Source organism: Aplidium turbinatum, chromosome 5 (genome assembly GCF_918807975.1).
Source record: "Aplidium turbinatum chromosome 5, kaAplTurb1.1, whole genome shotgun sequence".
Classification (NCBI taxonomy): Eukaryota; Metazoa; Chordata; class Ascidiacea; order Aplousobranchia; family Polyclinidae; genus Aplidium; species Aplidium turbinatum.
In genome coordinates, this window is record NC_137476.1 from 28,884,906 (window position 1) to 28,903,183 (window position 18,278).

The following is an 18,278-nucleotide window of genomic DNA, read 5'->3' on the forward strand; positions in this document are numbered from 1 at the left end:
CACAGCAAAATGCAGTACGGTATTTTAAATTACAGTGATGTTTAACATTACAGGGATACAGTGAAGATTTACCAATGCTTATCACATGCTAAAAATGACACAAACTGTGCACGACTATCGACTTATTCATGAGAGCTAATTCGACTAGCAATTAGTTGATTAGTTTATGTGCTTCAGCATCTGTAGCTGAACTCTTCATGAGCCCTTGCCAACTTCAACAATTTAGCTCGATCCCTTAAACCCAGTTTGTCAGCTGATAAGCCAGCTGACTTCATACCTTGGGTGTGTAGCAAACCAACTAAACTTTCTCACTTTAAACTGTTCCTGTAGTCAGTTTTAATGTTCTTCAAGCTATCCGTACTAAAAAGTCATTCAACTGGGGCATTTAAACATGGTAGGGACATTAGGCAAGTGACTACTTTGCTATGAACTCAAATACGGAAGAAAACTTGACAAATAAATTTCCATTCATTCTGTAAGCGAACAAGACAAAACTGCAAATGCAAATGTCGTCCAACTCCATTTGGGTTTTCGCGCGTTTTTTACGATTCATGTCACAGACAATTGTAGCTTCTGACTGCGCATGCGCATCGTCATCTCTTTTTAGCGATTTTTGAAAAAGCACGTTCAGACGTCCGCCATTTTTTACAATGTACCAATTACTCGCGGTTGTCAATGCTTTAGATATGGCGTGCTGTGCATATGAATGTAGAAAACGAAGAAAATACAATTCAGATGATAAAAGGAGTAAATATTATTCCAAGATATTTACTAGTCTCTCGGATCATGTGTTTGAATTAGGGATAGTAGATCATAGGGATGCGAAACTTCGTCCGCTTTTGGCTTATCCGCAACACTAGAAGGGTTACGTTTTTTTCTAATTTACAAAATATTTTACTTTTTATGGGTTATATAAGAAGAGTTAAGTTGGTTTTAAAGTAATTTAAGGTTTTTAGTAGAAAGCAAGCCTGCAGTAAAGCGTAAAAAAAATGTCAAATTGGCAATTGACCCTTCTAATGTTGAAGGAACAACGGAGTTGCGCGTCCCGTAATGTACCGTCCCTAGTTTGAATGCACCGTTAGCAATAATCATATTTTTACACTAGTCAAAACTGTGTCCAAATGTTATTTAAAAATTAGGTTTTACCGCATTGGTAAGAAAACCTGCAAGCAAATACAAGCTAAATTGGTTCGTAAAACGCTTAACAAAAATTCTGTCTTAACAAACGTCTGTAGACGTTGAATCAGTGTAAAAATGACAGATTTTGTTGTATGGCTTGGCTGTAACAGCGCAGCTTTCACGCAAATTTGAGATAGTAACAATGGCGAATGCCTTTTTTTAATTTCTTCAATCGAGATGGGAGAAGCGCTGTCTAGTTGTTTTAGATGTCTATAGTTAAAGTGCTTGCCTGAAACACATGGTACGGGAAACTGTGGTCCAATTATTCAGCTCAGTGTTGTCATAATTTTTTTCGAAAATAAAATGAAAACTTTGAAAACAAAAATGAACGGAGCACGTAAAAATTGCGAGATGAAACTACAGCCCAGATTAATTTTAAGAAGGCAGAGTATAGTTATATAGAGCCATAATAGAACACTAAAAAAACTAGCTGCTGCTAACAAACTTGAAAAACTGCAGCTAAATTTGCAAATTAGTGTTTTTTTTTCAGAATTAGTGATCCTCATAGTGATGCATGATTTAGAAAAACATTTCAAATTTTTTTTTTACTGATAGCAATAACGTAAAAAATTGAGGGGTTACCGTAGTTCGCCCGCAAATAATGACGTTGGCCCAACGTTCTGTATAACTGCACACTAGGGTGCCACAGGCGCCCCTCAAAAATTAAAATTGCGTCCAATACACCTGAACTTTTTTTTGTATGTGACACTTGGTAAAAAAAGCATATGTGAGAAATTTCAATAAGTTTTGATAAAATTTGGACGTGCAGATTAAGTTTAAAGTTTTTAAAGGTAAATTTTCACAATTTTAATAGTAAAATCCTCTCTAAATCATCAAAACTCAGACATTTCTTCTCAGTTACGGAGTATTTGAACTTCAAATACTTTCTGGTGAACTTACTCACTAATTTACAATCGTACAGACCATGTGTCAATTGTATATGTTCAACAATTTATGAAAAATGCCTAAAAATATGAGGTTTCATGCATTAGACAATTCTTCCCGCTTGCTGGCAAGCAGATCAATTTTCTCGTGCGATTTTGATGTATGAAAACAACCTGATGCGCTATCAGAAAGAGTTTGAAAATTGCTTTTAAAGCGTTGAAATATGGAAATGTTGGGTCCACTGCTGCTTTCTATTTTGAGTTCTTCCCAAACATGCGTCAGTATTATCTCCCCAATATGATGCCTGCATGCTGCCCAAAGTAGGTCTTTTCCAAGATGACCTTGTGTTTGGATACAGGCCGCAGTTTTGTGGCCGTATTGCTACTTGTGGTGTCAAACACCATTGCAGCAAGACATGCAGTACAGTTCTAATTGTTTAACAATTCCATGCTTGCATTGGCTATTTGCTTTCCTTTTGGATCGGATGTTTGTGCAGGCAAATAAGGAACACCAAGCAGTTTTGAGCCTCCAATACCTGATAGTAATATCGGAAGCTTATCAACTTGCTTATTAGGGTTTGTTAGTGACTCCATCATTTTACCATCCCAATGAATGGTTCCAACTTCAGGAGGTATCCAACCTTTTTTTAACCGCTTCAGAAATATTGAAAATCGTTTCAACTCTATACCTTTGAGCCGTCATGTGGTTTAAGTTTACGCGAATAGTTTCACCAGAACAACTCTTGATTAACGAGTGTAGTGTTGCAGATAATGCAGTTGGTGTTATTCTGTTTAGTAAACTTGTGGCCACTAAACCAGGTGATCGTAAAATGTCGTGTGGTAAAAATATTGCGGTACCGGTTTTTACAACTCGACGGTGACTCCTTTTACTTCCTGTGGATGTAGAAGGCTCGGCAGTGTTAACTGCAATCACTTCATCACTGGTATCATCGCTAGAAGAAAGTAAAATGTTACTTTTGCTGCTGGATTCAGCCTCTTGACGTTTTATTTCTTTTTATTCCTTTGCACTTCTGCTTCTTTTCTAGAATGTTTTCGTTTCAACATCTTACGCAAAGCATTGTCTCTCCCTGCCATTGACGCCTCTCTGGTAGTTTGCATGCTCCACAAAAATTCTTTATCTTCCTCAATTGACATCTTCTTCATTACATCGCGAGGCCAGAAAGGAAAGGTCAATTGAATTTCTTTTTAAATTCCTTAATCCTTTCCGATTGCTTTCCATCACTCCTATGGAAGTATTCCATCTGAATTTTGAAGATAAGACTCATTTCATCACGAAAAGATTGAATTTTTTGAGCCATTTTTTTTGGATGAATTGTTGGAATATTAGCTTTGTAGTAAAACGTTAAGATGTCCTTCACTGTCTCGTTTGCTGCATCTACTGATATTTGGATTTTCCTTTTCGTGGGATTTTGAGATTCAAGCTCCTGCTTAAAGGCAAGAAAGCTTAAAATCACTTGATGATAAGTTGGCAGTTTACTTCCCTTGATTTTCTGATCATCTTTCGTTGGAATAGTAGAAAGAAGATACTGTTTCTCAGCATTCTGAGACTGGCTGTTCATGATTGTAATACTAACCAGACCGATTTGTAAAAGCACTACCGTATCAATTATCATTAGTAGAATAACCTAAAAAACAATACAACCATAGGTTTTACAACATTATTAGCCTTTCCTGCAAGAAGCAAAGGTAACATAACCCTTTCTTACAGTAGGCTACCTGCCTTATCTTTGCTGTCTGCTATATTCTCCCAGATTAAGTCACAACTTGCATGGGTTTAAGACTAAGCTTTCCTGGGCGCTGCAATACTGATTCAACAGAAGAAGAAATACTAAAGCCATTATTCCAAGACCCTGAGTGAGGTCAAGCCAGCTATGTTGATTCAATGTTGCAAGATGGTGAATCAATGTAACAGGCGCGGAGCTGTCATGCTTGACTTCAATTGAGATCTTGATTCTTGACATACTGGCACTGGTCTCCTAACCTAATTCTTGAATTTACCTTGTTTCAATGTTGAGAAAAGATGAGAAATAGCAAAAAAACTGATGTTCAAACTAGGGAAATCCCCTAATTTTACTGTATTTCAGTTTAGACTTTCGTTTTCAATCTGCACATCCAATTTTTGTCCAATCTCAATCAAACTTTGCAAAGTGCCTTAATATGTGAAATGTCACACCAGAAAAAAAGTTCAGGTGATTTCGGCCACATGAGGGCGCCTGTGGCACCCTACTGCACACCAACATTGGAAAGACCGACTTCCTAATTCTAAGTTTTTTTGCATTTTCATTGTCCCATTACAATTATAAAAGGAATACCATGAAGCAAACTTAAACAATTCTTCGAAGGTATCTTCAGTTAAAATATTTCAAAAGTTGGCAAAGTTGGCAAAACTACACTACCCTCAGCCAACCCGAACAACCGTCAGCCAACGTTGGGCCAAGGAAAAATGTTTACTGGGCAGCAAAGGTCTAGAAAATAGTAGAAGCGACAAAACGCAAACATTGTGACGTGTTTGATACCGAAACAGGATAATCAGTTTAAAATATGGCACGTTGGCAACACTTCAAGAATTTTAATATTTAGAAAAATAAAAGGAAGAAAAACAAACAAATTTAATGCTCTAAAACATCAACGGTAGGCTACAGCAAAATCCAGCAGCAACTCCCAAAACTTCACTGATAAGAATAAAGCAAGGATAGGAGTAAAAAATACTGTCCGTTTCGATAACTCACTTGGGTGAAAGGTTGTCTTTGTGAATGAAGAAATATTAACAGCAACCAACGATGATTCTACTTTCGGGTTGTGCGCAACATATTTCAAGAACATCTTTCCATTTTGCAGCATCATGGCTAACAGGTAGGCCTAACAGCACTTAAACAAGGGTTTTTGTCACATTGCGAGATATTTTATCATAAGCAGGCTATCCTGGTTATTTGTTGAAAGTGAAATTTGTTGAATGATTTTAAATAACTTGACATTTGCAGCATTTTTCCTGGTTACTGGGCAACAAGCGCGGCAGTTCATCCATTTATCTTCCTGGCCTGGATGGATGGACGCACTGTTGATTCCTTTTCAATACGGGTTGGTAGCCTATATTTTCCATAAATTAAACGAATAAAAAACAGAGAACAAAACTCTTTTTAGGAAATTAAAACTTTGACACTAAGAATTCATTTAAACGCCGCTGAGGACACCAGAAAGTTATGTTGATGAACTTTATTGTCAAATTATCAAATATGATCATAAAGGATAATGAAACTCTACGATATAGGCTATGATGTTAGACTAATACTTTTAAGGCATAAGCTTCAGTCTATTCGACATACAATTGAAAAATTATATTCGTAAGTGGCTTTCAGATATTTAACATTCCGGTAAAAGTATAACTACAAATGTATTTACCAGTGGTGTAGCTAGGGGGGCGCACCGCCCCGGGTGGCACGTCTGGGGGCGGCACTTTCAGAATACAATTTTTGATTATAATCTGACAAAAAAACACATTTCATTTTCACATGCTTTTTCTTGACGGGGGCGGTAAAATCTGAATCCGCCCCGGGCGGCACATTCCGGCACATTCCCTAGCTACGCCACTGGTATTTACATATATCTTGGTCCTGTTTTGATTGATCACCATCCCCGTGTGGGTTACGTCACTCTCTAATGTCTTTAATACAATTTATTAAAATACAAATTCCACAATGTTATTAAAATTGTATCTAGGTAACTTCCAATGCTGGTGCTGACGGTCGGGGAAATATTACAACTTACGAGGGGACTCTTCGACAAGATAGTTTCTTAATTGGATACCGTGTCTTCCACATCTATGATGCAAACGACCCATCCATATGTGAAGTTTACTTTTACATAAGCAACAATCAGGTTAATAATTAATTTAAGATTGATATTTGGTGCTTTTAGCAGAAAAGCCCAGTTAGCTCAGTGGTTACTCTCCGGCTTAAGATCACGCTGTGCTGGTTCGACTCTCGGGGTGTGCGCTAGAGCAACGCATTCTAAGGACTGCTCTCCATTCAGCGGCACCTAATGAATGGAATAATTCTTCGGCAACAACACTTCAACAATCGGAAAAGTTCACTCTGCCAATCTCGGTAACCGGTTCTGGGTCACCGGCTCTGGGTCAAGAGCCTCCACAAGTATGCGAAACTACCAGGAATAACTTATCAAGGCTTTGTCAGTCCGAGGATAAAGATTCAAAACCAACCAAAAAAAAAAACAAAAAAAAAACGGTTGTAACCGTGCTAATGCGACAAACGTATATTTTATATTTTATTCCAAACTTGAACTATTTTCAAATAATTTAGAAACAATTGTTTTCTCGCATTTTGACGAACTTAAAAATTAAGTATCTAATTATTTGAAGAGCCCAGTTCCAAAACCGCTTAGGCCCCACTTTTACCAAAATTGAGTTTAGAGTGTCATTAGGTAGAGTATTACCATAGGTACCTACTATCCATTCCTTTTTTTCCAAAACCTTCTCTTTCTGCTTCAAATTCGACACTAAAAATTGCGTTTTCTTCCAAAACCGCTTACGCGCCATCACACTTTGTTTCCAAAACCACTTGTATCCACAATTAACCAATCATATTAAGCCATTGTATGACGTGACATATCGCTGATTGTTAAACCGTTTTCGTCATCGTTTCGTAATAAGCAGCAGTGTTACCATTTGGCAAATTTCACTACCAAATTCGAGATTTGGCAGAATTTTACGTTGTTTGGCAGTAAATTTTGAGTTGGCAGAACTTTGGCAAACATTTTTGGTGAGTTGACAGTCAGTCTCTGGTCAGTTTGGCAAAATTTGAAATGTGTTTGGTAGTTTGAAGCATCTACTATCTGGCAACACTGATAAGCACTGTTATAGGCTTGCAGCCTATTGTTGCAGCTACCAACGGTGCTCAGACTGCTTAGTAGCCTACTTGAGCTTTATAACTGTGTTTTTTTGCTTTGTTTAAAGTGAATTTGGATTGTGGTGATGAATTAGTGGTGGTCAGCTTGGAAAAATGGTTTCAAAAATTGGTTTCTGTCATTCTGGCAATTTTTATTCTCCAGTTTATTTCCAAAACCGCTTATATCCACATTTCTAATTTTATAAAAAGGCGATTCTTAGCCTTCTAATATTCCTTAGATCTGGACAAACGTCATGGCTCAATTCAGTAGGTAGTTATACATCGTTAGAAATCAAAATCGCATTACATTTACCAAGCGAACTTGACTTGACTTGACTTGACTTGAAACTGTCATAAACGTTTTTCGTGGTTTTCTCGAAATCACCGAAAGTGGATGTAAGCGGTTTTGGAAACAAGCTCTTCATTTGTTGCTTGTTGTACTTAAATTACTGCATTTAAGTTTAATTTGCCGGACGTTGCATACTTTAGAAGTGGAGCTCTGTCGAACCGTTCGTAGATTATCCAAGTTGGTCTAAACAAACTGATCGTCTTCTCAACGAAATGCGATTGCAGAGACCAAGAAATATATTAGCTGGCTATACTTTGCTTTCAAGGTATTCTTTACTTTATGTTTTACTAAACTACTTGCATTTATCAAATATTTGCTAATGCCTCAGTAAAAAAACGTATGTTTAGAATAATTATTATTAATGGAATTTTGGTTAAGAGGTGACTTTCTTCAACCATAGACATATAAAACCAAACAACCACACGGCATTTAACATAATACATTAAAGTGAACATAAATTATAAACTACAAACGTTTTCGGCCATACACAATACACATGCTAGCCCTTTTCAAGTAACGAACAATAACTGAATTTACATTTACATTGAAAATAAACAACTGATCCACACAATGAATTGAAAAACGAAATGCATAAGAATGAAACTGCAAAGCAGCGGAGAAAGGCACATCACATGGCGGTTAATTACGCGAGGCAAAAAGCGCATCATATAACGAATTAAGAAAAAATAGGCAGATAGGAAGCGCCTGCGGCAAACAACTGCGTATTGGGGCGAGGATTGCACGATTTTATTAGCAAAGCCTCGTGGATTTTAGTGTCAGATTCGGTGAAACATTTACGCACAACTCTAAAAGACTCCAAGAATGGTTTGTTGTTAGAACATGTTTGGCAATCGAATATACGGTCCATTAATTCTCTAGCGCAGTGATCACGATCTTGTGCATTTATAACTCAAAATTATGCACATTTTGATAAACTGCAAAATGAGCGATGTTATAATAAGTGTTTTTCGGCCGAATAATACACAACAGACAAAACACAAAGCCGATTTCTTTTATGAAGTTAGTTTTATTTTTTCTCAAAAATCCAATCATTGTAAAAATAAATTGCGTTTGAAGTTTTCTGATCTATGATTTAATAATCCCCGTCTGGGCTTTTTATCAGGTCATTTATGCAGTGAACGTAAGAGTTCGCAGTTTGCAGGTTGTAACGGCAGAGTTGCAAATCTATAGCCTAATTATAAAAATTGCCAGCATTACTTCAAATAGCTGTTTGGGTTAATTATTTACATTATTACATTTGTTTTTAAAAAATTTTCTAAATCTTAAAAAGTAATTAATCTTAATTAATCAAATATTTGTAAATTAAGCCAATTAAACACTTTGACTGGCTGGCTTCAAAAATTTTTTTGAAGTATTTTTTAATATTGTTTATCTTTTTTAAACCATATAGGCATAGCCTACTAACTTATCGGATTTAACATATTTAAGTTTATTACAACATTTGCAGAAAACAAAAAAAGCTACATTGAAACAAATTTCGAACGTTTTCAATATCACATGATGTCCTCTTCAGAAATTATAAGCAGTAATTCTATCTATATGTAAACAAAATACAATTTTTTTCAACAAGAAAAATCAAACTGCGCAGTGCTTCTGACTAGCTCACAGTAACACTTAAATAATAACACGAGAATTTCAAAGATCACTGCAATAAAACAGCGTGACACTGATTACATGATGTTCGATTAGACCTGCTCAAAATTCAAATTTTTTTTAGCTTCTTGCATTGTTTTCCCTGATTTTGACCATGAGAAATCCAAAAATGACAACCATTTTGCTCTCCGATAATGGGATATCTTGCCTCAAGAGGCTTAAACATTTCCACTTTTTGCCAAAATCACCTATTTTTGACCTGCTAACCATTAGCAATTTTAATTTTACGTATCTTTTTGGAAAAATTATAGCCGACATGAAGTGAGACGAAACTTTCTAGATGTCGTTTTTTACCTAATATACGTCACGGTAGGCTACATGATTTTTCCCAGTTTCTTGTAGGCTATAGGTTAACCTAGTGACGACTTCACAATTTAGTGTCTTACATATTTGCGTCAAGACTTCTGTATGAATGAATTTTTACAAAGAAACTTATCCAATTGGGTTCATTGGATTGCCATACATTTATGGCTCAATGTACCTACTGCGTCTTTTCAAGCGGCCAAATAAGCTAAACATCTGGTTATACAATTATGAATCAGTTTGTCGAAAGTTCCTCAAAGGATCATTAATCCGCGATTTTGTTCAGCAGATTATGGTTGAAATGTATGTAAAAAGCAAATCTTTGATGAATGTACAGCATATAGGCCCTGTAGCCTATTCTCACAGTGTCAAATTTACAGAATTTTAACATTCTATTTATTTTTTTTAGAACGAGTGGTAGCATCATCACAGAACCACAAGTGATTGATGTTTTGCAAGAAATGATAAGTATGGCTTAATCTATGCTATAACAGTTTTTTATTTTTATGTTCAGGTCTAACTTATAACCAGAAATGGGCATGATCTTGATCTGAGATCACTTTTTTGTGTGATCTTGATCTTGAAGAACAATAAGATCAAAATTACTTTAAAATTGAAGTTTAGTTACAAGATAGAGACATTTTTTTCGAACTCGTACTGCACAAAGTGACAATTACTAGCATTAAGCCACTGTTAATTATGATAAGTCTCCAAGAAAAGTCGATTTGAAGTTTCAATAATTTGGTCAGTGTTGCCCTTTTTAAATTTAAAACCTTTTTTGAGTTGGTCATAATAAATAAGTCAAATTCCGTAGGCTATATACTTTTGTTGACGTATGATAAAAATGATCCAACTTTGTTCACAATTTTGTTTTGTGAATTCTAAAAATGTTCGCTTTCCTTGACCCATGGCCACCAGGAGATGCGGCCTGACTTGTCACATTTTGCATATTTTGATTACAGCTACTGCTAGTGCTTGACTGACATTTTCTGAGATGTTTTTACTTTTTGCGGTTTCCTAATGACATAAAACTTCTTGTTGCCTTGGGGAACCATTAGCAAATGAGAAAAAGTAAGTTGAAAAACGCAAAATCAGACTGTTATTGAAAATTAACAGTTTGACTAAAATCTTCGAAATCAAATTTTCTTTGTTTTTCAACATGTAAGGATGTTAAAACTTATTGTATCATCTGGGGAAAAGAATAAAGAAAGTGTAAAAATCTAATTTTTAGAAAAATTTATGTAAACGTTTGCCCAAAGTTAGAAAGACCTGGAAATTTCTGCAAAATGTGACAAATCAGGCCATATCTTTAGGTGGCCATGCTTGACCCAATTTTAGATGTTTAAAAACTTTAGTTCGGAAGTGCTAAAAAAACTGGACTCTTTAGCCGACTTTGGTCATTTAAGTGGTTTATTGCAGCAAATCAACCAGGCTAATAGTTGTTTAAGGTCTGAGTATAAAAAAATATATTAATATTAAATGTGAAGACATCTTTTTTGTATAGCTTTTGTATTTTCGTTTGGAGCGGTTTATCGTTGAACGAGTTTGATACCGGTAGTAGACAATAGTATTTAGGATGCCCGATAGGTAAATGATGCTATAAAACTTGATATGAGACAGGCAAGACACAACTATACAACAAGGTTGAGCATTATAACATTATATTTTACATATTTACAAATAGTTTTAACAGTCGAACGTTTTCGGCTTAATTTAAGTCCTCATTACAAAAAAAAGTGGGTCCCATAGTTTATTCAAGCATCAGGGGATAGTAAGATAAGGTTCTCATTGTACTAAGCCTTCGGCACTAACGACAAACGAGAGTAGGGTAGCTAGTTCCTTTCTCTTGGCCGCCTTTACTTCATTAGGAATCTGAAAATACCCTCATTAGGGATCTGAAAATATTCATAAAAATGCAATAAATTCTTCTTGAAGGTAACTAATTAACTTACTATAAGCAGCGATTAAAAGCAATAGTGTCGAAAACAGACAGACAGATGGAAAACAAATTAGGCTACATTAGGAAAAGGCAACTACGTAACTCAAAAATAATTTGCACTACTTGGTACGCTGCGTGATACATCTAGTAAATGTTGAGGAAAACAGACGCGCCCCTCGCAAGTAATTCTTTGTTTAAATTTGGGTTGTAGCGTTTGATTAAGAGAGCTTCCTGAATTTTTGTGCCAAATTGGGATTTGCTTTTGCATAGGCATTCATTTTCTCAGCAAAAATGTCGACAACTTTTGAGAACCTTCTTGATATACAAAGACTAATAGACTATGATCGTATTTCTTATCTAAAAACATTCAGAAAGCATTTAATTTTGTTTGGTCCCTTTCGTACTTCAAAAATATTCAATTTACTGCTTGAAATAGGCTTTGCTACCTCGAGGTATTCATATAGATCAGGGGCGTGCAACTGTTTATCGCAATGGGCCACAACGTACAATTATAATGATGCTGAGGGCCAGTCTATCGAATAACACATGAATTTATATGAAAAATTTATTTAATGGAAAAGTACACACATTCAAGTTACACATTGAGTGAGTGATTAATGAGATGCCTGACATCTTCTCTGTCCAGAGATCTTGCCAATGTCAGCTTTGACGGAGGAAGTGGCAACTCGAAGTTGACTTGACAAGTGCTCATCTGTAAGCTGATTCCTGCGTTTTGTCTTGAACAGCTTCATTTTTAAAAAGAACTGCTCTCATAATGCAATGCTATCATGCTATAATAATTAGCAGAGTGTTTTGCACAGTAGTGTCGCTTGATATTGTACTCTTTCATTACTGCTATAGTGTTTTGACAAATCAGGCAAACAACATCTTGATTGTGTTGAACAACGAAGTAATTTATACACCACTCATTGTTGAACTTCCGCCTTTCATAATAAACCTTCCTTTTCTTACTTGTAGACATTTTTACTATGCTAAGCTTTTTGTAAAATAAAAATTAATGTATTCACCACACTTAGGGCTACCATATGTCCTCTTTTAGGAGGATTTGTCCTCTTTTTTCATAAAAAATGAATTGTCCTCCGAGGGCACTTGAAAATTCTCAAATGTCCTCGTTTTTGCATTGCTATCATTTTCAACAAGGTTTTATTTTTATGTGACCTTGGCGAAAGCTACATAAGGCTAACCAACGATACCAAAAAGGAAAAAGTATGTTTTCTGTGAGCTGTCTGTGGCAGAAGTAGGCTATCCTTGTTCACAAAAAGTGTTTGTTGACTTTGAGGTTGACAATACATTGCTTGCTGTGGATATGGTAGATACATTTATTTCTGTGGCAAACGAAGGCAGTGTTACTCGATGACCATGTCAGATGTATTTCTATTGTTCGACTCTTATGTTGCCTATTTGGATGAATAGACCACTAATTTCATTTTCCGAGTTCACATCCTTTGATTGGATGCTTAGGCTATTGCTTATGCTGTCTTACTCCACAGAATAGGATAACGCTTTTCAGCGGTGTGTGGAAGTATCTGTCAGAGAAAAATGTTGGCATTGATGATGCTAAACTGTTCGATCTATTATTCTATACCAAACCTAGTGCAAAGGCGTCTTAAACCTGATAGCTAGCTTGCATTAACTTTGTTATGGTGGCACATTAGAAAATGGACAGAATAGTTCAAACATTGCAGAACTATAGATTATTTTTAATGAATTGTTAAAAATCGATAGGCCTATAATCATCTAAGAAGATGTAAAAATTGTTTAAATGTAAAAATCCACTGGCATTTTACTTGCTTACTAATCATGTCCTCCTTTTGGGTGATGAAAATATGGTATGCCTACCACACTGCACCAATAAAGTAAGATTTATGTTACTAAATCATTGCCAGAAGAACAAGGCGGTTTTCTACAACGCTTACTAATGACGCAACAATAATGCTAATGATGTAACAATGCTACAAGTCAATAATGCTAATGATGACGTTACAAATAACAACATCCTCCGATCTAACAGTGAAAAGTATTTAAAAATAATGGGCTACTTGATGAAGAATGTGCGGGCCACGTAAATGGGTACCGCGGGCCGTGCTCTGGCCCGCGGGCCGTATGTTGCACGCCTCTGATATAGATTCTTCGGTTCATACAGTAAGGTCAAAAGCATGCGCAGACGTAAATAGTGCAACGTAAGAAAGCAAAAAATGTTAGTATTTCAGTTGTATGCTTTATTGCGTGCAAAAATCAACTTTTGTACGTCTTACCAAAGAACATCGTTTGTTTAACAACTACTGAGCAACCAACCAAAAAAAAATGAAATATTGCCCTTGTGGGTCAAAGGACCCATATGGATCCCTTACGTCACTGCTAAAAGCGACGACATCATCTCAAATTTATGAGCGAAATGTGTCCAGGCCCAGGGATACGTCAGTTTAGCCCTATAAGGGTTGGTTGCTTATAGTAAAATTCAGTTTTAGTTTGCAACATCATGGATTAAAAACTTTCTTTTTTTCAAGTTTAGAAAAAGTGATCTTGATCTTCAAGATCACATATTCTTGGTGATCTTGTCTATCTCTGCTTATAACTAGAATCTAGATTCTAGAGTAGACTATATAGGCTAGTTATAGAATAAAGTAAAGCAATGCTTATCAATGTTGGACCAAGGCACAACAAAGAGTTTTGGGAGCCTCAGCGGTAGGCTACATTGTCTTAGGCTACCGTAACCTACTACAGTGACAGCAATGTTTTTTTTTCGAAATGGGCTTTGCTTTTTACAGTAACTTTTTGATCAAAGCTGCTACGTTGAACAAACTATACGCTACAATACATTAATGGTAAAAATCACTTAAACAAGCTCGCTTGTTTAAATTAATGTATGCTAGGAAAATCATTTAGGAGTACTTCTACAATGTAAAAGGTGTGTCTGCTTTTGTGCATAAATGGTCTTGATTCACGGCATAAAACTAATTGGGAGTGGTCTGGTGATCAAGCGATTGACGCAGTTAATTGTCGGTCTACTGTAACATGAAAGCAAATGCTTAGTTGACTTCTAAAATCATTTGACACTTCGCAGCTTTGCGCTAAATAATCACCAGACTTTTACTGCAGCCTACAGCAGTGTCTCTCGCACCCTCTTCAAGAAATCTTGCTATAGAGTAGGCCTACCTATTAATAATACAAATTAAAACAATTGAATAAACGATTGTAAAAATAACTACCTACCACTAAAAGCTGAAACACCGTTTGAGTTTTTATTCAAACTATGTGGCTCTAAGTTTGTAATCTAGAATATGTACGAATGCAGCCTATAGCCTAAGTTTATAACTTTGACCCAAACTGATATCCTAATGTTGAGTTTATAGGTGCTTGGTCTGGTCATCTAAAACGAGAAAACTTTCTGCTCGTTTGGAATAAACTTGATAAGAAGCAATTGCTGAACTTACTTAATCTAGAAAGAAACTACAGATTTCAAGAGTATTCAATTAAGCCTTTAAGATAAAAAAAAAAGAATAAAAAAATAAAACAACGCTTAAGTAATATAAAGTAGCCTATCGTGTGTCAAGTCCTATATCTTTTGTTTTTCCTGATTATAAATTCTGCATATAAACTAAACTTGTAAACATTAATAAAAGTAATTTGCGTTCTTCTGGTGACTATTTACTAGGTTAGTAGTCACCAGAAGAACGCAAATTACTTTTATTATAAAATGCCTGGTGAACAGTCTCTCTCTGTTTTTACTTGTAAACATTATTATGTTTTAATAAGTTGGATTGAGATGATAAAAATGCTGTAAGTTAATTTTGAATTAAGTTTAAACGAGCAAGACTTGGGCTATCACTACTGTAAAATAAATCTTTACTCGAAACTGGAACAGAATCATTGTCATCATCATTATGTTCTTTCTTCGTATTGAGGGTTGGATACAATACGCCATTGTTCTCGACCATGAGCTGTTCGTACTGCATTTTCATAACTTAATTTTGTCCATTTAGTGATGTTTGATGTTCAAATCATTCTTGGTCCTACCTAACAGAATCAGACAACAGTAAAACTTAGCACACCCTCTTCTTGTCAGGTAGTTGGACATCTCGTACTTCTAGAAATCCCTGGTTTTACCGCATCTTGCTATAATTTATTATAGGCTTTGTTGCAACATTCGAGTTCCCACCTTCGCCATTACAAACGTTTGCACAGCCCATCGAGTTTGCAAAGGGAGGTCTCTCTGACATCATGTCACGTGTTCCTCTTACACAAGTCAACCTCATAAGAGCAGGCTACATTGAATTTCGGGCTTATGATGAGTTTGGATATCCACATGCTTTATGTCCAGGTGTTCGGTGAGATAAGATAGGTTATGTAGGCCTACCGTATTTCATAACTTGAAATGGTTTTTACTAATAAAAACAATTTTATTTGCATGCCAATATTGCCTAGGAACATCAAAGGTTGTAAAGTCGGTTAATTTTTTATCTATCTTGTTGATAAATCAAACATTAACAATTTTGTAACAAAATCTTCGTCCTTTGAGCTTCTAGTGCCAAGGGTTTCTCTTTTTATCTACTACCTCAAGTTGGGGATGTTTTGTAGCAAAAATGATGAATGGATATTTAACTATTTGTATGTCGTTAGTTTTCGATATTTATGGCTTGCAAAAATCAAACATGTTTCTCGTACAAATCGGACGGTTACTGGACCTAAGCTATCCTTTCTAACCATTAGGTTAGAAAGGTAAGTTTGCACAACTTTAATGTTTTCGACTTGCAACCGCTTAACAGCTTGACTGATTAATGGGGCTGTAACGTTGAAAAACAAATTCGTAACAATTTTGTATTGCAAATAATTTTAATTATACAGTATTAACAATATTATTAGTATTATTAAAGTTGCTAGTTCAGTTAAGTTGGGTTAATTTTAGTTGAGATTAAATAGCTTATATAATAATTACAAACAGTGGCACACCATTTCGGCACATAAGGCTTCACCAAAGCAGTAGGTGCGCTGGATATAAATGACCATGAAGCTATGATCCCCGTGTGGTGATTTTCCAGTTTGATACAATATTTAGGCCTATGTTTTTGAAATTTCAAAACATTTTTGAAATATCTTTCACCGCTTAAAGATTTCAAGATAGTTGTTTTTTTAACACAAAACTTTATTTGCATGCATATATTTTATGTAAATATGCAGGCCTATATATTTCTCTATATTTCAAACTTTTTTGCAAAGAATTACTGTACGTTACGTTTTGATCAAAAAGTTCCTTTTAACACCACCAGCTGTCGCTTTCAAACAAAATAAAACTACTTTTCTTACGTTGAAGCATGATGGGACATGGTGATCCATCCTTACACTGCGTTGGAGGAATCAACTCCAACAAAAACGGAAAAAGTTCAACTTGCGGAGATTATTCAGGTCAGTTCTTTTTTAATTCTATCATTTTCATCAATTTTATCTTTTTGAAGTTTTTTCATTAGAATCATAAATCGTCTAGATCTTAAATGCCAAGACTTAGAATAACTGCATTTATTTGATGAGTAACTACCGTATGTCAACTTCGAAAGGGATCAGATCAGCCAAAACAACTATGTCTAATAGGGGTGGTGTTCCCTTGCGTTGTCGATCTGCTGTCACCTCTAGGAATCAGAGCAAGGATCGTGTCTAGTATAAACTTTGACTAAAGCAAATAGCCTGCTTCTTAATGGTATTCATAAGCCGAATTTAATTTCGTTCAAATCGTTTTCATTGCATGAGTTACAAAAGACACCATAATCTTTAAAAATACAAAAATGAGTCATATCTGTCATAGCCTACATTTATAACATGGTCATACATTTAATTACATGCAAATCTTATTACTGCATCTTCTCTGGCAGTCTTATTATCCTTGACTGGTCACGCGCATGGACTCCCAAGAATTTCAATAACCAAACAAGTTGACAAAGCTACCGCAAACCTTTTCATGATTTAAAACAAAATTGGCAAAAAGTTTGAAGTTGGCACGTTGTAAAATTATATTTCAGCATGGATTTCAACAGCATGAAACTCACAAGAACGTATAGACTACATCCTTTTTATTGCTGGATCATACTAATCCTACCCAGCAAAATAATTTGCTAAGAATCAAATGCATTATAATCTTATAATAGCCTACCTTACACCCAGTTACGTGCATTAGGCCTACAGCGCCTTAATTGCGTCAAACTGCAATATAGTAATTCGGCACGGTAGGCTACTTATTTAGTGAAACTTGCTTTCTTGGCAAAATTGTTTGTTTGCATTTTGCTATTTTTAATAAGATCAGTGTGTCAGTGAAAATCTGTAATGGGTCAAGTGACCCGCGGGCAAGGATTTATTTTTAGTTTAACTTTTTCAAATAACGACATAATCTGTTCAGATTGGAATAGAGGAGGAAACACAAATATTGATCGTCCAACAAAAAATGGAAGATCTCTCCAGGACATACAATCTACCATACTCATTTTCACGAGAAGCAATCAAACTTCCCTGCTCAATGGAGAACCTATCAAAAAATAATGTCGTCACACAATGAAGTTTGACACATTTAAACTTGCAAAGTGATTTTCTAACAGCTTATTGAAACAATTGTAGATATGAGTTAAGGTTTTGTTTTCATCAACTCAACTTCATTTATTTCGTGTATTCTTGATTGCATCATTCTGATGAGTTACGTTTGTTAAAATTTTGGATCATACTCTTCTACCGTCTTATTCTGAATACGTCAAGCACTGACCTAAAATCTAAAATGCACAAAAAAACTTTTTCAACATGGTAACAGTTACTATTTACTATTTCAAAACAATATCATAAAAATTACTTAGCCTACTTGTCAGAATATCAGTGGGATACATAGGCTATAGAATAAATAGTCTATTGACTTTAAAACGACATTGAAATATTTATTGGCGAGGGCCAATTACTGTGACTTACCACGACGTTATCCTAAACCAGGGGTCGGCAACCTACGGCCCGCGGGCCAGCTCCGGCCCGCCAGGCGC

At 35.6% G+C, this 18,278-nt stretch overlaps 1 protein-coding gene across 1 annotated transcript in view; it reads left to right on the forward strand.

The window, feature by feature from the left end:
* Window positions 1-17,845, forward strand: part of LOC145770216 (uncharacterized) — a 118,521-nt gene extending 100,676 nt beyond the window's left edge. Inside the window, exons 11-13 of the mRNA XM_082581809.1 lie at window positions 15,404-15,599; window positions 16,583-16,674; window positions 17,657-17,845. Coding sequence (XP_082437935.1) covers window positions 15,404-15,599; window positions 16,583-16,674; window positions 17,657-17,796 — 428 coding nt within the window. The 3' untranslated portion in view covers window positions 17,797-17,845. The remainder of the gene's footprint in view (window positions 1-15,403; window positions 15,600-16,582; window positions 16,675-17,656) is intronic.
* Window positions 17,846-18,278: the final 433 nt, after the last annotated feature.